The sequence below is a fragment of the Fusarium flagelliforme genome, assembly GCF_020744385.1.
Source record: "Fusarium flagelliforme strain FIESC 12 MPI-CAGE-AA-0113 chromosome Unknown B0J16scaffold_6, whole genome shotgun sequence".
NCBI lineage: Eukaryota > Fungi > Ascomycota > Sordariomycetes > Hypocreales > Nectriaceae > Fusarium > Fusarium flagelliforme.
Genome location: NW_025763508.1, coordinates 51236 through 75012, shown reverse-complemented (window position 1 = coordinate 75012; position 23777 = coordinate 51236). Strand labels below are relative to the sequence as shown.

General features: G+C 47.2%; 9 protein-coding genes across 9 annotated transcripts; 6 read left to right on the top strand and 3 right to left on the bottom strand.

The window, feature by feature from the left end:
• Positions 1–1313: 1313 nt before the first annotated feature.
• On the top strand, positions 1314–3234 carry B0J16DRAFT_402344 (uncharacterized protein; the record flags this gene model as incomplete). The annotated part of the gene is made up of 3 exons (XM_046132640.1): positions 1314–1515; positions 1565–2243; positions 2292–3234. 3 exons carry the CDS (start codon positions 1314–1316, stop codon positions 3232–3234), a joined length of 1824 nt encoding a protein of 607 aa, XP_045979562.1.
• A 1614-nt stretch (positions 3235–4848) lies between these two features.
• On the top strand, positions 4849–5979 carry B0J16DRAFT_402341 (uncharacterized protein; the record flags this gene model as incomplete). The annotated part of the gene is made up of 1 exon (XM_046132639.1): positions 4849–5979. One exon carries the CDS (start codon positions 4849–4851, stop codon positions 5833–5835), a length of 987 nt encoding a protein of 328 aa, XP_045979561.1. The 3' UTR covers positions 5836–5979.
• A 285-nt stretch (positions 5980–6264) lies between these two features.
• B0J16DRAFT_416744 (uncharacterized protein) lies at positions 6265–7389 on the bottom strand (the record flags this gene model as incomplete). Its single annotated transcript, XM_046133622.1, has 1 exon — positions 6265–7389. The coding sequence occupies exon 1, from the start codon at positions 7336–7338 to the stop codon at positions 6265–6267; it is 1074 nt and encodes a 357-aa protein (XP_045979560.1). The 5' UTR covers positions 7339–7389.
• A 1454-nt stretch (positions 7390–8843) lies between these two features.
• On the top strand, positions 8844–10530 carry B0J16DRAFT_346163 (uncharacterized protein). The gene has a single exon (XM_046128396.1). The coding sequence runs from the start codon at positions 8907–8909 to the stop codon at positions 10419–10421; it is 1515 nt and encodes a 504-aa protein (XP_045979559.1). The 5' UTR covers positions 8844–8906; the 3' UTR covers positions 10422–10530.
• A 255-nt stretch (positions 10531–10785) lies between these two features.
• On the bottom strand, positions 10786–13525 carry B0J16DRAFT_166168 (uncharacterized protein). Its single transcript, XM_046122312.1, has 6 exons — positions 13286–13525; positions 13104–13222; positions 12644–13039; positions 12127–12564; positions 11785–12044; positions 10786–11728 (listed from the first exon to the last, which is right to left on the bottom strand). The coding sequence occupies exons 1-6, from the start codon at positions 13403–13405 to the stop codon at positions 11097–11099; spliced, it is 1965 nt and encodes a 654-aa protein (XP_045979558.1). The 5' UTR covers positions 13406–13525; the 3' UTR covers positions 10786–11096.
• A 266-nt stretch (positions 13526–13791) lies between these two features.
• On the bottom strand, positions 13792–14936 carry B0J16DRAFT_308099 (Pyruvate/Phosphoenolpyruvate kinase-like domain-containing protein). The gene is made up of 2 exons (XM_046124867.1): positions 14654–14936; positions 13792–14602 (listed from the first exon to the last, which is right to left on the bottom strand). Exons 1-2 carry the CDS (start codon positions 14825–14827, stop codon positions 13838–13840), a joined length of 939 nt encoding a protein of 312 aa, XP_045979557.1. The 5' UTR covers positions 14828–14936; the 3' UTR covers positions 13792–13837.
• A 648-nt stretch (positions 14937–15584) lies between these two features.
• B0J16DRAFT_308097 (major facilitator superfamily domain-containing protein) lies at positions 15585–17430 on the top strand (the record flags this gene model as incomplete). The annotated part of the gene is made up of 5 exons (XM_046124866.1): positions 15585–15760; positions 15828–16095; positions 16170–16562; positions 16619–16674; positions 16746–17430. 5 exons carry the CDS (start codon positions 15585–15587, stop codon positions 17284–17286), a joined length of 1434 nt encoding a protein of 477 aa, XP_045979556.1. The 3' UTR covers positions 17287–17430.
• Positions 17431–19720: 2290 nt separating this feature from the next.
• Positions 19721–21684, top strand: B0J16DRAFT_364013 (uncharacterized protein; the record flags this gene model as incomplete). Its single annotated transcript, XM_046129908.1, has 5 exons — positions 19721–19946; positions 20244–20341; positions 20388–21069; positions 21194–21424; positions 21484–21684. 5 exons carry the CDS (start codon positions 19721–19723, stop codon positions 21612–21614), a joined length of 1368 nt encoding a protein of 455 aa, XP_045979555.1. The 3' UTR covers positions 21615–21684.
• A 177-nt stretch (positions 21685–21861) lies between these two features.
• Positions 21862–23744, top strand: B0J16DRAFT_346158 (uncharacterized protein; the record flags this gene model as incomplete). Its single annotated transcript, XM_046128395.1, has 3 exons — positions 21862–22862; positions 22912–23540; positions 23598–23744. Coding segments are annotated over exons 1-3 (1625 nt in total), but the record flags the coding sequence as incomplete, so codon positions are not given.
• Between the last annotated feature and the right edge of the window lie 33 nt (positions 23745–23777).

Genomic DNA, 23777 nt, shown 5'->3' with positions numbered 1-23777 from the left:
TCTTTGCCTGCCGTTGTGTCTGCTTACTTCTCAAAAGGGAAGGTACGAAGGTATATTCTGGAGCCTTATGCCCTGGAAATAATAAAGGTGGGTATTGCTACCAGCTCCCTGAAACTGGAGACTCCATGATTCAGATTTAGAGTAATTTTCAGGCCATTATCTTCGACCTATTCCATCATCAGCATTAGAAGTGAAGACGGCGACCCGCGTATTACAATTAAAATTAGTTAGCAAGGTGGGATTCAATCTCGCCTTGCCTTTGAGGAAGATTGTCTCAGTAGATCTCCTGTGTCTGCTAAATAGACTGTCTAGGCCAGCCTACCAGGGCGGAAAAGGTGACTGTCGATCTAGAATCCCTGCAGTCCAACTTCAAGTCGTCCCTCGCTGTGGGGACAAAGGAAAGACCCAGTTATATGTTTTCTGTCGTGTTGCAATATTAGCTGAAAATTGAAATTCGAAGAATAAAACGAAGAAAGAAAGGAAAGCAAACGTGACTGATAGAATACTAAAATCTGCACTGTAGCGATAAGTTTTGTTTGACGTTAATTTAAGAAGGACACCTATCGGAATCCGGTAGCTTGACCATAGCACCAAGTTACTTAAAGCAGGATTGTCTGACAGTTACAATAACATCTCCAATGTGTCTTCTTACGTCGAGTCACTAACTGTCTAGAACATTGATTCAATGTGCTCATTATGGTTGGCGCCCTCAATATGCACGGCTTATGTAGAGGTTGCTCAGCTCGACGCCAGACTTATGCAGAAGGTTGAAGCCAAGGCTAATGCAGCTTACACTTCTTCCCCGCCCAAGAGCTGGACCATTGATTGAGATGTTCCAGCCTAGATTTCATCACAGCCTATGTACTAAATGGGTATGCACTTCTCAGCTCGGCGTTTATTATGGGTCTGATGCAAACCAAGACTCGTACGTTTCTCAGTCTCGTTGTCGTTACACTGCAGTGAGGCACAAAGACTATCACCAGCATAAGAGTTTTGATTCGAAGAAGGCATTGTGAACTGTTAAATAATGACGCTAGTCTACTGTGGCTAATAGCTATTCCAATAGTCTCTTGTGGCTGTATGAATGCCTGCGGGAAAGCTGTCACATTTACGTTTTTTATCACGAATATGTCAGAAGCTCCGATTGCCACTTTGGATCGAAACTTAATACGTGAGTTTTATTCCCAAACGGACTATTTATAGCCCTTCCCTCCACCATGTGAGAGGAGAGCCTCCAAAATAATTATGCGAGCCTGAGGATTGCAATCGTCTCAAGAATCATTATCCACTATACAAATCAGTACTGCAGTACCATGGGTACCCCGACAAACCTCTCGCGGGTCATCCCATCCTTCGTACTCCTTCTGTGCTTGCTTAGCGGTAGCGCTATTGCGCAGAATGATCCCGTCAAAAATTTCTGTCGCCGATGGGGCCATCAGTCAGCTGTAGTGGATGGAAGGCTGTATATCGATGGTGGCCTAATCAACTACAAGGATGTAACGAATAACGTGACCAGTAAGTATCATAGTCTATATCTCCGAGATGTGTATTAACCCACCTCAAGACACTTTTCTTTCGTTCAACAATATCGAAAGCGTTAATGAACTTGGATTCCCCCCCTTCTACGCCAATCTATCTAAGAACGACACAATCCCAAGCGTCAACGGCGGCATTCTTTGGGAAGACTCGATCAACAAAAGGCTTTATCTGTACGGTGGTGAATACCATAGCACACCGCCACCGTCACCCGACTTCTATAGCTACGACATCCTCTACAATGAATGGGTTTCTTTCGGAGCTCCCCCACAGGAGGTTCAAGCCGCTAGCTATGGAGCTGGTGTCTCAATCTCTTCAAGGGGAGAGGCGTACTATTATGGTGGATGGCTTAGTAACGCCTCTGTCAAAGGCTGGTCAGGGCCACCGAGAGCCTCCAGTGGACTTATTAAGTACGAGATGGAATCGAATTCGTGGAGCAACCTCACTGGACCCGATGAAACGGGAAGAGCAGAGGGAGCTATGGTATTTATTCCTGCAGGGGATGGTGGAATGTTAGTGTATTTTGGAGGCGGTCAAGATATATACGGCAACGGGACTCTAGCACCTGAGTCTTTGGATCAGATATATCTGTTTGATGTTGCAAATGCAAAATGGTATACTCAAAAGACCACAGGCGATACACCAAACGATAGACGTCGTTTTTGCGGAGGTGTCACGTGGCCAGAAGATCATTCAAGCTACAACATGTGAGTCTCACGCAATCCTCCTCTACCTCCAATTACTGATCTTGTTAGTTACATCTACGGCGGCGGGGGTTTTCCTCCAGACACAACAGGCTACGATGATATTTATATACTCACCATCCCAAGTTTTCAATGGATCAGGGGATACCCGACCGATAGTAACGGCACCGGAGAGTTCCCCAAAAGCATGATGAGCTGTAACGTGGTCAACGACGCACAGATGCTTGTTATCGGTGGGACCTACTCCAACGCCACATACAAGGATTGCGATGTGCCGACTATCCAGGGCGCACATAATATGAACCTGGGTAGGCAGAACAAGGAAAATAAACTTTGGTGGGCTTATCAGCCCAACCTAACAACGTATGTTGTGCCTGTCGACATTCGAAATGTCATTGGGGGAAAGACTACTGGTGCGGCATCGAAGACAGTGCCAGTTGGTGGGTTCGACGCTCCAGACCTGGCCGTGCAGATGGACCGGACGGCGCCAGCGGGGGACAGGACTGCAACTCGCGCGACTGCAACAAGTACCGAAAAGCCACAGCCGCCATCTGACACAAGCGAGCCGTCATCAGGACTTAGCACTGGAGCAATAGCGGGAATTGCCGTTGGGTGCAGTTTGGCATTTATTCTCGCTTTAGTAGGATGCGGGGTCGTTGTGTACAGGAGACGGAAGTATTACAGCCAGGATCATGGTGTGGCGGCGCCACCACCGCAGAACGATACGGTCATGGCTGGGACAGGAGGCTGGGCGTCTCCGGTAGCTCCGTCTTATAACGGAGGACAAACGTGGCCCACGCATCCCCCATCTGAACTAACGACTGAGCAAAGATCGCCTGACATGCATCAGAGAATGAGCCCCAAGAGTGACATACAAGTTACCAGCAATAGCAGAGGGGGCCGGCCTGCAGAGTTGGAAGGTGAAGGTAATATGTATGAGTATCAGGAGGGGCTGTCGCCATTGTCGGATACTTCTCAGCAGATCATTAGATAAGCTACGAGCTACAGGTTGCATCCTAACAGATTAATATATTGTTATCGCAGGCAATTGAAGTTACCAAGAAGAGAAAGTAAAAGGGTCCCATTGCATACCTAGAATAATAGAATCCACTAGTCGACTCGTGTTCAAGGTTACAGCACGATCTTCTGCGAATAGACGACGAGCTGTGCCTTCTGTGCCCGATACAATTGCCTCCCTCCAGTGGAAGTTATGCATGGGTGAACATGGTGACATTGAACTATCAGTGCCAATTACCATCAAAGCAACGGAATGGGGAAACTCTCTGTAAGAGAAGGCTCGCTGGTACGTTCTTTCTCTGCAAAGCTCAGGCAAAGCAATCAAAGCGATAGGGTCTGAATGTATAGGTTAAGCCGATTCTGTAAAGCCACGTACCTCCAAACCTATTGGCGTCGTTTGGAGACACCGGGACTAAATGCCCGACCCATAAGTCAGCCTGGATTTACATGCCTTCGATTGCATCAATGGCTATCTTAAATGCACCATCATCAATTGCGTGAAGGGAAGCCTGAACCGCATTGTGTTCGTTCTTGTTCAGTTCTATACTACGAAGGGGACATATCTCACTAAGACCTCAAACAAGCCCTCGAATACTCACATCATTATTTGCGGAAGGGATGGTGACTATATACCCAATCGACTTTCGCTCGTTTTGTCTATGTAATTCAGGACCTGATCCTCAGAAAATAAAACTCGAATCGAACAGCTTTCGCTACCAAGTTCAATTTCTTTTACAGCATGCCTGTTGGATGTTCGTACAGACTTTGCGAAAGTTGCTTCTGGAGGATGACCTGAACGATTTGAACGATAGGTCCCAAGAGACGGTGGGCTGCGCCATAGAGGCCTGTCACGACATAATCTTCAGTAGTTCCAATCAAGGGCTGGAATGAACTGATACTGACATTTAGACAAGCTAGAGAAGGCTGAGATCAAATGGTATGCTCTCCATCAGACCAGTAAGCAATACTTGTACACCAGCATACAATAGAACTACCAATTTTGAGATGTTGAACTTTGACAGGTGCGGCACAATCACTTGCTACGCTACTGCTGTATCTCAAATACAGGTAATCGGTGGCTTGCACTTGAAACATCTAAGTCTAAACTTACGCATGTACTCTTGAAAAGAAAGACGATACGGATTGATACATGCATACCAAATAAACACTTTTCTCGTCAACGCAGCTGTTCAGACTTGGCAAACTGGCTACGGATGCTGCTTGTTCACATTCTACCTTGAATAGTCAAGAACAAATACAAATCAACGAACACAACATTTGCATTGTCAGCAGGAGCTTTTTCTGAACATTGAAGTTAGCAAGATCGATTATCTATTGTACAAACGACTTGTTCAAGAAATTCGCCTGGCTATTGGTCCGGATTATCCAGACTGTCCTAGCTAGAGCATCTCGTTTCCCATTGCCACTGTTCATTCCTTCTATCACCGCCTAGTCCATGAGCAAATAGCAATTATATGTAACGGCCTGGTATAAATACTCAGACTCTTCCTTTCGTCTCTACCTCAATTTCGTTTGTTACATTCAGTCTTCTTTATATCCCCAAAAGCCTTACTAACTTAACACAAACATCATGGATAATCCAATGACACCTAACGATGCCCAACATGGCACCATCAATCCGTCAGGCCTTGCAGCACCAATCTCAACTTTTCACAAGTTCACGTCTCTCGTTCCCGAGCTCAGAATCATGATCTGGAAAGCGGCTTGTCGTCCTCGCACGACCACCGAATGTGGTCTTCACTACGTTCATCTTGATACAGTCGAGGGGGGCTGGGACTATGATAACCCAGAGTTCGACGAGACCAGGCTTGCCCATTTCAGCGCTTTCAAACGACTTAGTGATGATCCCATCCGAGGTACCACATCGGCATACCTCTGGGATGCCGGACTCTGGACTGCTTGTAAAGAGTCTAGGCTCGCCATCGCCGAGCATCACGAATTTCATAGCTGGAGCTCAGTGCAACCTCCGACCAATTGGAGTAATCCAAACTTCCCATTGAGACTTAATCCCCACGTCCAGGACAGGGATTTGATAACAATGGTGTTCCCGAACAAAGACATCCTCTGTATCAGAAACGACAGCCCAATGACTGTGAATGTGGATGACCTGTTACTCAAAGGGTTATCTATCGATGCTCGCCGGAAAGTCACCGTTGACAGCTGGAGCGTGGCTTTGGAGTTTAAGAGTAGCTGGCTCAACCACCCTTCAGAATTGCCTGACTGGGACTCACTCAATGCCATCGTCAATTGGGTTGAGACGTGTATAGAAGAAGAACGTCATGTTCTACCAAATCTTTGGTTGATTGACTATAACGTTCAATGGAACGCGATGCCCGATCATGAGTATGATACGCTCTACCGCACTTGTGATGATGAGTACTTGCACGTTTCCTGGGAGTCTATCGAGACCACTGGAACGAAGCCAGCTGTCTTGGAGTTTGTCGACAGATTGGATTGTCTATTCGTGGTTGGTCGCGCCAGGGAGCGCCTCAAGCTTCTTGTTCGCAAGGCCAATAAGCTATCGGAGGAATCTGCAAGCGACACGTCGATGACATGAGAGGACTCTCCAATGGGGTCTCCGATGGTGATGATGAGTACCAGGAGGATTTAACTCCTCGCAGCTTAGAAAGATGCGAGCAATGGATCAGATAGTGTAGTACAGGGAGCAACTGCAATAGTATCTGGATACAATGCAGTGTAGGTAGCACACAGTTACGTAGCTAGACATGAAGAGAGATTTGCATTTGCTGCAATCCTTGTGCATTGAGAGAATCACCCTAGCGGGGCAGACCTAAACAGTTTTTGGAGCCAAGATGCTTAAGACGGCTAACTTCGACGTTCACTGTGAATCCCAAGCAAATTCGTCACGCGGACAATCGTGGTCTCGGATTGAAGTTTGTCAAATATTAATTATGCTGGCCATCCACTACGGGTAGGCTTGTCATTAAACGAAGTCAGTGACCGAGTCCTACTGTGGAGGAGCTGTCTAGAATCCCATATCTGTGTCTGGATACAAGTCTGAATCCGAGTCCTGGGAGCGATTGATGAGATAATGGTCCTTGGTGCATAGCTCGACTTGATTATCGGGACGCATAAGAAGCCTGGCCTGTTCATTAATGTCATAAATCGACATGTAGCCCGGGTCTAGCTCGTAGTCTTCGTCACCGTTGATGCCCACGCAATCGGCGCCAAGCCTGTTAACCTTGACTAGGTAATCATCAAGTATTCCAGATCTCTCGTTCGCACACCATTTGCATCGAAGGACTAGGTTGGCTTCCATGTAATCTCCATCGTAGTCGCTGAATCTATCAACTGGGAAGTCAATCGTTTGACCCGGTAGCAGTTCCCGATGGATGCCCCATTTCGGATTCCACGACCATTGTGTGTCCTTGTCGATCAGCCAAATGTTGAATCCAGGCTCGCTTTCATACAGTCGGTAGTACATGAGGCGCGAGAGAAATCCACGTGGAGAGGCCTCTCTCATCAGATCCTCGTAGGTCTCGGGGAAATCTACAACCCAGGATGGATCGAACTCGAACGCAATGTTGTTAATTCTGAAATAGTGGTTGGGGCGGTAGGTCTCTGGAACGTCTGGAGACTTGTTTGGATCGCTTGGGCCATCAGTGTCTTTGATGAACATTTGACAAGCTCTAGAGCTACCAGGATCGATATTCCAATCCCTGGCTTTAAGGCAAAACATATCTCGAAACGGGCTGACAAGACACTGGCCGTCCTTCTCGCCATTTCCTCTGATCAACATCTTCGTCAACGTCCCAAAGCCATCGCTATGAGTGGCAAGCCACTGCTTGGTAATCACATCACGCGACTCTCTGCAAGTTGTCCATAGCCCAGCGTCCATTAGGCATGCGGATTTGGTCTCATCGTCCCCGAAGCCGCGATGGAAAACCTCGAGATGACCTGTCAAAGAGTTGTCTTTATCCACGTCAATGTAGTGTACGGCGTGTCGATTCGGGATTCGTGGAACACAAGACGAGTTCCAGATCTGAAGACGGAGCTCGGTCGGGAGGTCGGGAAACCGGTGAAGTGAGGGTGTGGCCATTGTGAGGGTTCCTTGGATTGCTTTGTCTTTCGGGTTAGCGATGAGAAACCGAGGTGAATGTTAGCTTTTTTATAATGGTCCTTCGGATCTTAAGATTTGCCAGAATTTTCCAGGTTGGCGGGGCCTGTCACACTGTGCCTGGTGACGCATCGCCGAAACTCTATTGCAGAGAGCGATTCGTAGTTGAAGAGTAGAGTTAAGGTTTGGAGGTGAAAATCTCCTTCACGAGTTTACTGCAGGCCCAACGAAGTGAAAAGCCTTTTCCGACTCAAGGCATGGAATGGTGGTTTTGTTTTTTAAGTTAGGAATCTCACAACACAGCCTACTCCAAGCTATCAAGCGGTGGTGGCACCGCCGTTTGGGTTTTCGTAATCTCCAGCCATCAAGGCGCACAGATTCAATCAACAGAACAGTGATTACGCTGCTCTATCATCCACCGTGACGGCCGCATTCGCCTTCGTTGTGAAATTCAAAACTACCAGTTGATCAGCTTCAAGTGACTCGAGTAGCCCAATTGTAAAGATACCGGGAGTCCGTCTTATTACTTTCGACCTTGAAGAGTCGTGTCTCATCACTTTTTCCCGTATCCGTTGATTGTTTCATTATTCTTAACAGTCATGGCAGTTTCACACACAGCGCGACTTAAGTCGCTACGTAGCGACGGTCTTGAAAGAAGATTGTTGGTCCACTTGACTTTGTGCCTAAGGGTTAAGAACAAAGCAGAACTGGCATTTGAGGCTTGTGAGAAAGGCATGGCAGTTCGAAAGGTTAAGGTCAAAGCAAAAAATGATTGACTCTGCAGTTCAATAACCAGTCAAAAATAAGAGAATGTATGCCGCTGAAAATGCATCTTGAAACGTTCAAGTCCATCTTGTCCAATGAACGCCGGATTTGTTTGTCTCCCCTACCATACAGGGATGGTTTATTACACAATATCTGAATTAATTGACCATCATTACCGACTGGAAATAGATTGTTCAATTGCAATCGCGCGTTTTCACCCCAAATATAACACAGCCATTGTTCTTGCTACTTCAGGCCGAGATGCAGTGAAAATGTCAATACGACCTAAGATTTTGGTGACTGGGAACGTCCCCTCAAGGCCTTGACGTCATATACAGAAACACTAACCTGGAGCAAGTCTTTGGAGCGATTCCTGTTTCTGTAGATTAAGAAATGGCCTGAGATGGAAAATACTTTTCTTTGTAGGGTAGGAGAACGGCTAGAACGCCACTAATTTCCCACCTGGGCGCTGAGCCTTTACAACCAATGATTTGGGCGTTACCCCTGATGATCCCTGTCAAATTAACGGATTCAGCTCAGCTGGCGTCGATAAACTTTTCTAAAAACAGGCAACTAACGAGGCACTTGACACAATTTAGGCGAACTACTTATCAATAGTTTCAGTTGATCTGCACTCAATCATAACGACCAAGCCTAAACAAGACTGACCGTTGGGACAAATTTAGAGGGAAAACAAGCATTAAATCCACATCTATTCTCATCTTTCTTTTCCGCACATTGTCGCGATTTTTGTATAACTGAAAAATAACATATTTGCTGTAGAGATGGTTCGCCCTCTCGTTCATTCGTTTGTTATTGCTGCAGTCCTCGGCTCATTGGCTGATGCTGGACCATGCCGCCCCTCTTCCAGCTCCGTTGCAGTCATTTTAACTACTACTGAGTCGAGTGTCGCAACTGGCTCTGCCACGACTCACACTCAAGAGTTGAGTTCGACCGAGGAATTATCCGGTGCATCAACCGAGACCTCTGTAACTGTCAGTGAGCAGTCGACCACTACGGATTCTGCCCTCTCAACTGTCATTACCACCACTACCAGCGAGGGCTACTCATCCACTGGCACCACTCTTGACACAACCACCACAACTGAATGCCCCGTCCCAGAACCTCCTGTCTATGATGATCCCTTTACTGCAGCCCAAGCCGAGGAGCCTCTTCAGACCACTACTGAAGCTGCTGTTGAGTTTGTCCCGAGAGGTCGTGCCCGAAGAGATGCTCGAAATGTACTAGCCAGGGCTGCCACCACTTCTGCAGAAGCTATCGCCACAACGGAAGACGTCCCGACTACCACCGAAGATACTATTGCAGCCACCAAAACTACTGCTGCGACCACTTCTGAGGAAACTACCGCTACAACTGAAGATGCAATTACCACGACTCAAGATATGACTACCACCACTGAAGATGCTACGGCCACCACCGAAACGACCGCTGCGACTACTTCCGAAGCTGCCTCTGGCTGCGTCAACAACCTACAGAAGCCTTCACCTGAAGGCTCTGTATGTGGCGCAAAGGGATACGCATGGAGTGGTTCCGACGATTGGAGAAATTTGGGTCAAGGCTCATCTTCCTCTCTTCTCGACTGCTACACGTCTTGCATGCAGAAGAGTAACTGCGTGACGTTCCTTTACGAGAGAAACATGCAATGCACTCTCTATCAAGGCACCGTCACCGAGCTCAGCCCGGATGAAACCACTTTCAAAACTTATGAGACAAGCTGCTTCTGTGACACGGATATTGAACCAGCTCCAACCTGCTCCTATGACAACTCCATTAATTTTGATGACGGTAAATTCGCTCCATGGCAAGCGGATCCTAACCCTGGGGGTAAAGACCCGGTCGCTTTTAAGGTCGTTCCTGGTGATGAGGGTGATCCACCCTATCGTTTCCAGACTGGTCAATTCGACTTCGACAAGGGCATGTGGATTTACCAGGATGTCAAGGCTTGCCCAGGCACCACCTTCTACTGTTCCTATAGATGGAAGTGGGATCAGTACTACTCGATTCGCCAAAATAGTGGTTATAGCTTGGTTCCATATGTCCGCGTTTACCAAGATGATGACAGGATCGGAAACAGATACCCTACAGATGCGGCTCAGACAAAGGTATGGGTAAACGCAGGTTTCTCATTCACTATGCCTGAAAGTGGAGAGACTAGGATTTGGTTTATTGCCAGCAGTCCTCAAGGCGAATGGATCAACACTAGCGACGACGATTGCAAGCCCGAATGGGTTCACCGACCTAACTCATTTGCGTTGGACTCAGTACACTGTAGCTCATAGTGTAATACAGCAAGATGTATTTTGCTGGATTAGTGGATGCGGCTTTAAAACTTTGCCATCTGTAACTATTTAATACTAGTATATTTCTTTCTTTATAGAAGGTCAGTCATACCTGTGTTTGAACGTCGGTGACCTTAATCAAGGCACTTAGTATTTTGTGTATCTGTCTGGTTAGATGCAGTTCCATATGATGGACACAGAAACCGGACTCCTGCACCTTTATTGAGTGCTCTTCCTTTAACAAGTATGCCAAGTCTAACGCGCTATTGCTTCTTCCTCCAGCTAGTAGGACGGATTGGACATGAGGACGGTCTTCGGTGACAATCCTCTGTTAGATATTAAGAGCCAAAATGATGTAGTCCCGGACCGACTAGTCTGCTCTTTACTCGCTCACCATTACACGCCACCGTTACATCACCAGTTAATTCGGATGGCAAGGTGACTGCAGCCAATCTGTTGAGCTGTATGAGCACACCTATCTCGAAAGAGCCGGCATCGGAGCATCGTCATCGATTGCATTCAATCGTTCCTCTGTCGTCCCCCCTAGCTCCCATATCCCATTCGAAGCTAATGTAGACTGAACAGCGCCCTAGGCGTATAAAAGCTAATATAATATAAACTATAGAAGAAAGTCTATATCCAAGCAGTTATTTATCCCCTGAAAGGAACTTATACCTAAGGTAGGTTGCATTCCGTTGGAATATAGTAAAGGTCGTACCTTTGTATGTTAGCATACTGGACGACAAGGTTAAAATGGAACTTATCTTCTATATCATTGCTTTCATCAGTATCCGGCTGATGAGTTCGAAAATGCCTTCTCCATGTCCACAAGCAATCGTAAACCACGCTCATACTAAGTCTATTCCTGACTTGCTTTAACTGTAAATCTCTGATTGTGACACCCCCGACAACTGCAGGATCAGGAAGAGCGCAAAAGAAGCCGATGATATCGCCTAGCCGAGCTGGTAGATCGTTGTTCACAACACTCATCTGTCGAAGTGCGGTGATAGCAGACTCAAGGAGTTGTCTGCCACCTTGAACATCTATGATGGTGTTGAAAAATCCATTTGTAAGGATTTTAAGCAGCACGAATGCGGCGTTGACATATGTCTGGTAACAGAAGAAAGGGTAATAGTCAAAGAACCCTTGGGGTCGTTCATTAAGTCGTTGGCTGAGGTCCATGAGATTGTAGGCTGTAGAGAACAGCGCTACGATTCGGTTTTTGTAGCCTTCCATTGCAGGATTGTCGAAAAGGTAGAAGGCCTGAAGATGTAGTCTTGCAGCCATGCAATACCACGTCTCGATGTCTTGACAGGTCGATGAGAAAATGCTAATATTTGTAGAACGTAGATTTGGTACTTACCAGAGGACCCAGAAAGTCGCTTCTCAAGCTCATCCAAATCCGAATTCAGTAGATTATACATGGTCGATCGTTCACGCGTCAAGATGCCTTCAGCATCTGTCGGCATTGGTCTCGCAAATGATGAGGAGACACGAAGCTTGAACCTTTCTATTTGAAGTCGCAAATAAAAAGGTGAATCAGCTGTAGAGGTTTCGAATTGACTGGCCGACGGAGTCTCGTACATCTGGAAGAATAGTGGTAGGCCGCAACCAATGCTCACACTAATCCAAACGATTCTAGGTCAGTATGGGGTTAAGGGTTATATCAATAGAAAATGGGAAAAGGCTCAGTGCCTAGACCGACCTTATAGCTACAATGTTACATGCCTCCCAAGTCTGTGCCCATTCGGAACGCTCAGATACATCGAGCTGTAATGGAACTTTGACAAAGTCTTGAGCATCAAGGGCACAATGAAGACCCATCTGCGTACTCATTTGTAGCATGCTACCGACAAGCATAAACGTGGGATCTGACGTGCTGCTGCTTGTGGGAAACGGCCAAGTACACAAGAGACAAAGGGCGCGGATGGTCGAGATGGAGTATGACATGGACCGTAGGGTTTTCCACAACAAGTCCGTTACATTTCTAGCCAGTCTCGGTAGGAGGGTCGGCTGCGATTTCTGCCTTCTTGCTGCCACGGCCATAATTACCCAGAACAGCAGCTCCGATCTTTCATAATAATCGTGTGGGCTTTTCTCCTCGTCGATGAGAGGAAGGTACGGATGGTTGTACTTGATATACCTAAGCGGGTGGGGAAAAGGTTGGCAATGTGCAACAAAGGATATCTGCTAAAGGGCCGACTAGTAACATATTAACTTACATATTGAACAACTCGTCAATTTCCTCTATTTGAAGAATTATATTACCAAGCGCTCGTGGCCGTGCTAACGGGAAAAAGGAGGCGCGATCGTGAGTTGGTCGGTCATTACCAGGGCGAGTCGTAAGGCATTGCAGGTCCGTATCATTAGTTACAGAGCTGCCCAAGGTGGCAGGTGGGAAGTTTATAGATCCTGGTGAAGATTCGTGCCTCACTGGGGAGAAATTGAGACCAGTATTGGTCTGGTTCAAGGTATTAAACACGGCACCAGGCGACCCGACGGACGCTGGAACGGGCCAGTTGGTTTCGTTGTGCTGGGATGAGTTTGATGGGTTGCTCTGGCTGGCTTGCAACTGCTCTCGCAAGCTCTGTACCTCACTTTCCAGGTACGTCGATTGCCTACAGATTTGGTAAGAATAAACATTCGGCATGGTTTCCGCCATTGCCTGACTTGGAACTGTACCTTCGTTTTCTAGTCCGACGAAAGCCATTGTCAATTCTACAGCCAAGTCCGAGACGTCTGCACCGAGTACAAGAATCCGACTCCGTCGAACCTTGTGCAGAGGCAAGATCACATCGAAGCTATGGGGATAGTCAGTACCAGGTAGTGGGTTGATAATGTTAGAATGTTGAGAGGGTCCACACCTTTTGCTGTTTACACTCATTACACGCCTTTCGGCGACTGGGCATCTTATCGGCCTGATCGGCACTGAAATCGGATCGGCCAGGTCCAGATTCATCTTCGATTCCTGTAGATGATTGCATCGGGGGCGGTAATCTCCCTAGAGGAAGCCAATCAGGATCCAAAGACCGACAGAGGATTGGTGAAATTAGGGGGCGACTGGTATTAGGTCAGCGATGGAATTTACATGGGGCTGAGTGGTATGTAAAGGAGGACATTTCGGATGTCCGATGCGGCGGGGACGGAGTGATGCTAGCGCTAATTCGGCTATGACGTGTTAAAGCATGCTAAAACCCAGTAATTGCATAAACCTAACTCATGAGATTAAGAATACACTGTTTGCCAGGAATGAAACAGAGAATCAATAACGATATATATATCCTACGATTTTATAATACGAGCTTGAATACTTTTGCAAAAATATAACATACTAGTGTCTCTAGGAGCAGACAACTTAGGATAACAAAGGCTTGGAATATCCTGATACTATTCTATAGCCTAAAGACTCTTTACCTCTAGACCTTGCTATAGAGGCTGCTGCCAACAGCATTATCCAGAGCTGTCGCTTGTTCCAATCCCACAATAGTGAAAAGCTTCTTGGGGGTAAACTTCTTATCCAGCCCGGTCCTTCCCGTCTCCTTGATCTGAGTAAATACATCCTTGATAGCTTGATAGGCCGGGCCGATGGATGCAAAAGGAAAGATGATAAGCTTGAACCCAAACTCGGCAGCTTCAGCGGGTGTCCACGATGGAGTTGCTCCATGCTCCACCATGTTCAGCAGCATAGGCGTGGGAGCCATGATCTTGCATACTTCTCGAGCCTCTTCCTCTGTGGTGATACCTTCGAGGAAGCCGACATCCGCGCCAGCCTTGACAGCAGCCTGGAGCCTGCGAATAGCCTCGTCGAAGCCATGTGTCTGCAGAGCATCGGTTCTGGCGATGATAATGATATCAGAACCAAGTTCCTTGCGAGTCTTATAAGCGGCAGCGATGCGCTGTTCGAAGGTCTCGACATCGACCACGGCCTTGCCACCGAGGTGACCGCATCGCTTGGTCTGAATTTGATCCTCAATGTGGAGGCCAGCAACGCCGGAGCGGTGGTATTGCGCGACGGTTCGAGCCACCATATTGGGGCCACCGTAGCCGGTATCGGCGTCGGCGATCAAAGGAACGGATCTGTCGAGGTTTGCGATCATTTCGGCGTGTTCGCGCATGTCGTTAAGAGACGCGAATCCAAGGTCGGGCTGGCCAAGCTTGGATGCGACAGTACCAGCTCCGGTCTGCATTGCAAGTTAAACCCAGGCAATCAAGAGGTCAAACGGTTGTCTTACCATGTAGAGGCACTCAAATCCCACCTCAAGTGCGATGCGTGCACTGAAACCCTCGTAAACACCTGGTGCGACCAGTATATCGTTGGATTCCAGCCTCTGACGAAGCTTGGTAGCGTTGGAGATGGAAGAGGCATTGTGCCCATTGCTGTGACCGTTGGTGCTGCCGTTAGACATGTTGATAGATAGTTGTTTCTGGATCGACTTGTGTTGTATTGTTGTTGCTTTGTTGTATTTGATCTTATCATCGAAGAGACTCTACAGTTAAATAAGTAATCGATTTCACGTTCGTTACGTTACCATCAGATTGGCATTCCGAGCCGAAATGATCCCAAGTGACCGATCGGACTTCTGCAAGTCCGATCTGTAAACACTCTGACACCCATCTGCTGTCCGATCGGTGTCCGATCGCTCATCATCGGACTACAATCCCCACACTTTTCCCCGTACCCAATTAGCCTGCCCCAGATGGATCAATCCGGGGCCCCGCACGCCTACCCTTATGCCGATGCTAAATTGTAAGAGTGTGAGAACCCCATGTAGGTTTTTGGGGTTATATTCTACCACCCATCTGTAGTCTGATCGGCGTCCGATCGCTCATTATCGCACTGCAATTCCCCCGCATTCTTCCCCATACCTGATTAGCCTGCCCCAGATGTACTAATCCGGGGCCCCGCACGCTTGCGCCCATGCCGATGCGAAATCGTGGGAGAGTCAGAACCACATGCAAGGTTTATGGGTATATGAACCAAGCATCCCTAACTTCAACAATTATCTTCTCTCCAGCAGCGCCAGAGTCTCATCAGAAAGCTCATTCGAATCTTCCAATCTATTTCTTCAGAGACATTTCAATCTCATTGTCATTGTTAACATGTCGACGGAGAAGAACATCTCTTCTGTTCCTCAAGACAATCATCTTTCTGTCCATGCCAAGATGTCCCATGAAGAGAACCGCCTGAAGAACAAAGAGTCCGAAAACGGCGTTGTCGATCATGAAACTGCTGAATGGAAGCAGAGCGAGAAGAGTCTTGTTCGCAAGCTTGACATGACACTTATGCCCATGGTTTGGATTCTTTACATGTTTAACTATCTTGACAGGAACAACATCGCGTAAGTATCCATCAAATGCTCCCCATCCCCTTTGGTCAATTGGACCTTGGCTAATCTCCGGGTATAGGCAGGCCCGTCTTGACGACTTCGAAGCAGACCTCGGTCTCGTGAACAATCAATTCAACATCGCAGTATCTATTCTTAATGTTGGCTACATGCTCGCGCAGCTTCCTTCGAACATGATCCTTACAAGAGTTCGCCCGAGTATATATCTACCGTGTTGCGTCATTGTCTGGTCTTGTGTTTCAGCTGCCACTGCTGGAGTGACCAGCTTCTCCGGCTTGATCGCAGTACGATTTGTCCTTGGTATTGTAGAGGCACCATTCTTTCCAGGTGTAAGTAACTCAATCTGATTTGGGTCTTGGACCAAGTTCCACAGTTCAGCACTGACATGCGGATACGATGACAGGCTTTCTTTATGCTTTCTTCCTGGTATACCCGCAAGGAGCTCGCCCTTCGCACTGCGGTCCTCTATTCGGGTCTTGTCATAGCTACGGCCTTCTCCGGCCTCATTGCAGCAGGCATATTCGCGGGTCTATCGGATACCGCTGGTCTTCATGGCTGGCAGTGGCTCTTCATCCTGGAGGGTGCCGGTAGCGTTGTTGCCGCCATTTTGGCCTTCATCCTGCTTCCAGACTTTCCTGAGTCTACAACTGGGAGCCAAAAGTGGCTGTTGACAGATCACGAGCGTCAGGTAGCAATCCAAAGGATCGCCCTGGATCGCGTCTCTCTGCCCGAAACTGACCGATCTGTCTGGCATGGTCTTGGTCTTGCTGTCAAGGATATTCGAACCTGGATTTTCGTAAGTTTCTATGCTATGTCTCAAATAAGAATTAACCGCTGACCAATCTTTCACAGGTAATCATCCTATGTGCCAATCACACGGCCTACGGGTTCAATAACTTCTTCCCCACGTTAGTCTCAACCCTTATTTTCTACCTTTGAAAGCGGTATGGTCCGATCGCTAACCTTCGTTCTCTATTAGTATCGTTCGCTCCATGAACCTCGGCAATCGTACCATCACACTAGTCCTCACGGCTCCCCCATATCTGTTCGGTGCCGCTGTTTCTTTCTTAGTGGCTTATTCAAGTGATCGTTTCAACGAGCGCGGTTATCATATCAGCGTCCCAATGGTGTTCGCTATCGTCGGCTTCATCATTTCAGTGGCAACCCTTAACAATGCTGCCAGATATGCCGCATCGTTCTTCTACTGCGCCGGCGCTTTTGCTGCCAATGCGGCAGTTTATTCCTGGGCAGCCTCCTCGTTGAACCAAACGCCCGAGAAGAGAGCATGCGGGACAGCTATCGTCAATTTGCTGTCGCAACTAGGCAACATCTGGAGCCCTTATTTCTTCCCTGCATCAGATGGGCCGCGCTATGTTATGGCTATGCTACTTATGATGGGCTTCTCTGCGCTCAGTATTGTTGCATCATTGTTGATGAAGTTTCTACTTAAGAAGGATAACAGAAAGCTGCTTGCTGAAGCAGAGCAGTCTGGTAGGGCTGTTAAGCTCTACACCACTTAGGTCTAGCATTTCGTACAATGCTATCATTTTCTATCTCATGTCAGCATTGGCGTCATCATGTATCCTATGGGCTTGACTGTCCTTCCTACTACAGAGGATTGTAAAGCGTAGCAAAATAACCGATAACACCGGAAGAAAGGTCCCAGAGTCTCATTTGTCATTGCGAGTCAACCATCTTACAGTAGGTAGCCCATAGTAGTCAGAATGAGATAAGAAAGGTTCATTACATGAACAGCCCAAACGTTCTTGAAGTAGTTGGGGTTCTTCTGAGGAGCGAGTTCTGCAAAGTATACGGATCAAACATCACAATACCAAACGCTCTTTACACACGCCCAAGGGGATTGGTGAGTCAAAAGACCGATACCTTCCAGAATACTTGACATAGGTACCAAATCATAGAGAATATACCGGATTCTCATCAGTAATGCCTTGCAGAGATAGGTAGTTCCACCTACTATACTCGGGGTGCTTGCGTAATGGACAAAGCCCATCCAGGAAGGTGAGCAAGTGTGACAAGAGGCCGGCCCAATTCCTCCGCAAGCTTTCGGGCAAAATAAGGATCTCTTCTGTAGATAGTTTGAAGACCTGCATGATGAAAGCCTGGAATACATTACACTACCAACGAATAAGTTGACCAATGCAGTTTGAGTCGGTCTTGACCTAGGGGAACACTTCAGCTTCAGGGGGATCTTGGTGAAATGATTCCCACCCGTTATTGCACACTGGAAGAGTCGACCCCAGAATATCTCATTTGTCCACTCGTCTAAGGATGTACCCGGCTTTATAGAAGTAGTTCGAAGCAGCATGATTCGACCCGTTAAGCACCCTATGCCCCCGCCACTGGCAAGAAGAAGCACTTGCTTCTCATTGTTGCTTGACAGTTTACGGATAGCTACTACCTTCCAAGGTGTGAGAGCATCGAGTTCCTGACGTTCTTTCGGGATCCAAGCACTTCTTGTGGGTCAGCGCTGGATACAGCACGGTTTAGAAGCGCCAATTACCTTTAGTGACCGACTATGCCTTCGACCTTCGGGTTCTCGAATCCTATGAGGTATGACAACACTTTGTTATTGGGCCACACTGTTTCGTTATCGCCGAAACATAGGATATTACCACTAGCCTCTCGTGCCTTCCAACTCTCGCAAGATCACAAGGAATCGTAACAATAATGACCTCCTTAATCCCGCTGGCTAGGCAAGTGCACAGCATGTTTACAAAATTCTCTGGTGTATTAATGGTCAGGATCAAGATGCCTGACAGTGTGGGTCGGGAAGGTCAGTTTTTAAGTGGCACAGGAGGGTTGCATTCCTTCTTTAGGATCCTTGTAAGCACAGCGTTATTGTGTTATCAATTGCTGTACTTATCGGCTGTGTTATCGATAAGGTCTACTATAGGGTAACTGAGACTACCAAATGGTCACTACAGTAAACACAGCATAATACTGGTTTCATACCCTCTGTATTGTTAGGAGCTGCAGGATCACGATGAGAAGGCCAAGGCACAAGAGGCCCAGGCTATCTTGAGCTTACAATGTTCTCACAAGAATAGCTGACATTTTCTTTCGATTTCAAGACAAAACGTATGTTGGATGGTCCGTGATGATTTAGAGTCATGCTAGATTATCGGCGGCAAAATGAGAATAGATACAAAGAAGATACACGCTTTGGATTTGGACAATTGCCATTATGTTCAACATGACATAAAGCTTGTCCGGGAATTCGCGATTATGCGCGTCCAGAACCAGTCGATTGCCAATGCAAATGCCAATTATCCCTCAAACTTAGGGGTTAACCTCCCCAAGTTGGGTGTGTTGGTTTAGACTCCTTGCGATGCATCTTTAAGTTACTTTAATGCTGCATGTTGGTCATGAGTTGCTGCTACCCTGCATTTTGAATTGCTTTACCCAAATGAAGTGGAGACATTGTATACAAGGTTCCTCCCAGAGACCCACCATCATTGTCGCGCTGGGGAAAAAGCGGCCCGAGTTCCAGCAGAACCCCATACTTTGTTAAATCCTTGGGTACCTCTCTTGTGTGATTGTGATTAATCGACTGCCGAGATAACAGGAACTCGTCGGTGCAACCCCAACGAGTGCTGATCTTAACTAAAAGCAGAAACTGTTGGTGATGAGGGCATGCAAACTGAGACGGTATTTAGCCAATATCATACCCCGGCACACTCGCCAGGTCACGAGGACACGACCAACAGAAGGCCGGCGCATATGCGAGATAATGCATGACTGTGACTTAGAATAGATCATGTTCAACTAGTGAGCAGAAGGACGCGCGGACGATTTCACCTCCAGGCCATTGCATAAAATAACAAGGTCCCAAGTCGAATATTTTGCAGGTTTTCCAACTCTCCAACCCATCAACGGAAGGTCTTCCAGTTCTGCATCCATTTCCCCTCTGTCCTCCACAGCTACTGAGCCAGTATGAGTCGTCCAGCGGTTGAGGCGCCTTTGTCAAGCGCACAAGAACGTGACTTCAATACCATTGTTACCAATCTTGCCAATCAAGATACGGTGCCATGGTATCGGAAACCAAACCTACGAAATCTCTACTTTATGCTTATACCGACATGTATGGGCATTCAAATGACTTCTGGCTTTCATTCACAGATGGTTAATGCCATGCAGATATTACCTTCGTGGATCAATTGTATGTCATAATGTTGACCTTTAGGCGAGAAGCTTCACTGACAAATAATGCGTCGATAGATTTTGACAACCCTCAAGGATCCCTCAAAGGTATTATTGCAGCCGCCTACCCTTTAGGTGCCATCCTTTCACTTCCCTTCATACCCATCATCAACGATCGGCTCGGGAGACGTTGGTCCATCTTCATTGGGTCATTCATTATGGTCATCGCGTCTCTAGTACAAGGGTTTGCCAATTCTGGTAGGTATAATCGCTCTGAGCTTGACAATCAGCAAAAAGACTAACTGAACATTTATAGCTGGTTCTTATATCGCTGCTCGCTTAATCCTTGGTTTCGGCATCCCGCCTTGCTTAGTATCAGGCTCCTCCCTGATTGGAGAGTTGGGATATCCAAAGGTATGAACCCTCCGATGTGTATTAAAATAAGGCTAACGGTTACCAGGAACGAGCAGTTTTGACGTCACTTTTCAGTGTTTCCTATTTCTTCGGTCAGATTACTGCGGCCGGTATATGCTTCGGCACCAACGACATAACGAGCAATTGGGGGTGGCGTATTCCATCTCTACTTCAAATCGCGCCCCCAATGCTCCAGCTCTGCTTCGTTTTCTTTGTTCCAGAAAGTCCGAGGTGGCTTGTTGCCAGGGACCGGAGTCAAGAAGCGATGGAGACGCTGGTGAAATATCATGCTGAGGGCCGGGAGTCTGAATTCGTCAAGGCTGAGTTGGCACAGATTCAGTCAACATTACGCATCGAGATGCAGAATACCAGGAAGTCATGGCTTGACCTTGGAGCAACTGCCGGCATGCGAAGACGTTTGTTGACTACCTGCATGCTGGGTTTGTTTACGCAGTGGTCTGGCTCGACCCTGATTTCATACTACCTTGGCGACCTGCTGCAGATCATCGGGAAGGACTCGTCCCATTTCAAGCAGACTATCAATGTCAGCTTATCCTGCTGGAGTCTTGTATGCTCTTTTACAGCCTCTATGCTTGTACGCCACTTCGAACGACGACACATGTACCTAGCATGTACAGCTAGTCTGCTCATTGTCTTCTCTAGTTACACTGTTAGTATGGAGAGGGCAATTACGGCAAAGGAGGCTGGGAAGGTAAATGATGCTGCCGGTACGGCTAGCATCTTCCTATTGTTCGCATATTCCCCCGCCTACTGCCTCGCGCTTAATACAGTTACCTATAGTAAGTGGCATTATTCCCCATGATGTGACACAATATTAACAATGGTTTTTAGCGTACTTGGTTGAGATCTGGCCCTACGCTGAACGATCCCGTGGCATAGCCATTTTCCAGCTCTTTGCGCGTTGTGCTGAGTTTTTCACAACCTTCGTTAATCCTATTGGGCTTGCAAATATAAGTTGGCGATACTTTCTCACATACTGCTGCTTTCTCGCTTTTGAAGTTGCATTTGTCTATTTTATTTTCCCGGAGACATCTGGTAAAACCCTCGAAGAAGCAACATTTTGTGAGTTTATAAAGCCTGGTTGTAGTACCCTTCAAGTAGCTAACATTACGATGCAATAGTATTTGAGGATGAGAAATCGTCAGCTGAAAAGGCTATACTTGAAGTGGAACATTCAACTGCTACTGAACTTATGCTACGAGACTCTGTTGAGCGTAGGGGAGAAGGATCTGAGATTAAAGGCTCAGTGTAGTTATTACTTTTGAACTGCAAACTATTGTAGCATATTTTGGGACTACTTCATTCTATAATCCTTAGAGAGTAACTGTTTATCAGTTAATTTGTTGTAGCAATCTAGTCCTTGCAATTATTTGCTTTTTCTACGTGCTGACAGGGACATAGTAACATTCACGTGATGCGTTGACTGGCCAATTTCAATTGCTTACACCAGCATTATTTATTGTTAAATACTACAGCCTGATTTTCAAACCTTGCTATTCTTTCTATCTAGTAACTTCAATGGCTCCAAGGACACGTCAGGCGCGTCGCTCGGACGCGAATGACGCGGCTCAATCAGATGAGTTGGCTTATACTGAAGCTTCTGTACTAAGAACGCGTAGCGAAGGGTCATCCAAGCCGCAAGACAGCTCTACATTTCCCAAGCGCCGGGGAAGGCCTCCTGGTTCCAAAAATCGCCCGAAAATAATCACAACATTATCCCGAACGAAACGATCACGCTCGACGCGTCTAGGCCGACCACCAGGTTCCGCAATGGGTAATTCAGAGCCGCCTGATATGCCCGACAAACAAATTGCATTGGCCTTAAATATGCGAGGTAACAAACCTAAGACAGACTACAGAGTCGCCCAGGCTTCGAAAAGAGTCTTTCGTTATACGAGACAATGGCCTTGGCAATGGGCAGTTCGTTTTCCACCTAAGAAGAAGTGGAGTGTTCCCTTGGTGGTGGAGCTGGCACAGCTTCTCGGAGGTATCTACCGGAAGTCGATCAATACAAATACCGGCAACGGTAGTCTTGAGATAGCGCGCCGTTTTCTGCACAAACGTGCTCGCGAACGCGATCGACGCTGTCCACAAATGATCAGAAGTGACGTGGATGAGGCTCTTCGCTACTTCAAAGTAGAAACAAGGAGGAAACTACCGGAAGCACAGCAGACATCCCAAGCAATCCGGACAGGACGTGTGGCTGACTTAGTCGGTTCAGATACTGAATCCCAGCCCGATGAGATTCCTAGACACGATAGGGATATCACCGGAAGCCTGATACCTGCCGAGGACGAATCCGAGAGTTTTGGCAATGACGAACGATGGAATGAGCGTGAGCCCGTCATATCTACGGGTAGTTCTGCCAGGTTCAGGAAGCGTATGCTATCACCTACCAAGGCTTTCAATATCGAGAAGCGGCCCCGGGTCGCCGACTCAGAGGCAAGCCAGGTCGCACAATCCGCGCACATCCTTTCTCCAGACATGACCGCTAGAGCGGGTGAGTTCAAAACTGTTAATGATTCCGCGACATAAGCTTACACTGACAGCCTGCCGTATGTCCGCTTCTACAAAAACGAATTTCGCCGGCATTATCGATACCATTGCTCCCCTGTTGGCTGAAGCGCAAGCCGAAAAGGAAATCCTCGCCCGCGATCTTTCTATGTTACGGCAATCAATTCGAGATAAAGAGGACGCAATCGAGAGAGCTGTAACCGCCACAATCCAAAACGGAGTCGTTGATGGTATGCGCGAAACCCTCAAACAACAAGAAGAAAGAAAAGACCAGATAAAAGCTGCTAAGGTCAATTTCGAGCAAGACCCCTTATTACCCCTTATGACACAAGATCTCATTTCTCAAATCCGTCGGTTTCATGATACTCAGATCCAGGAGTGTGACGTAAAAATTTCACATACCAAGGACGAAATCCAACGTGTAGTGGAAGAGGCGTCGGAATCAAACAAAGGAGTAATTCGTCGACTCAAAGCTGAGCTGAAAGAAAACAGATACGGAGCGTGGCGTAAAGAAGGGGACCTCAAGAAGGTTGATGAGCGTCTGATTGGCTATCGACTTTTCACTTCTCTCGCAGAGTTAGGGTCATCAGGGATCTCAACTCTAATCATCAATTCGGAAAGGCGTGAACTTTTTCTTTTTGACATGATCGCTGAGGTCAGAACAGTAAGTACTTATTTATCCCAACTCATAAACTGCAAGACTAACCAAGCTTGATATCAGGGGGACCAGCCTAGATGAATGTCGATTGCCAGCTCTTCGTCTGTTATCCAAGTCTTTTGAAAGTCACGTCTCTCAACGCGTCCATTGTCTTGTCAGCATCGACCAAGCTATCCTTTGTGTGCGAATTTCCACATACACAGTGCCGCGTGGCGATCCTATGGCCCTCTGCCTTGGAGGGTT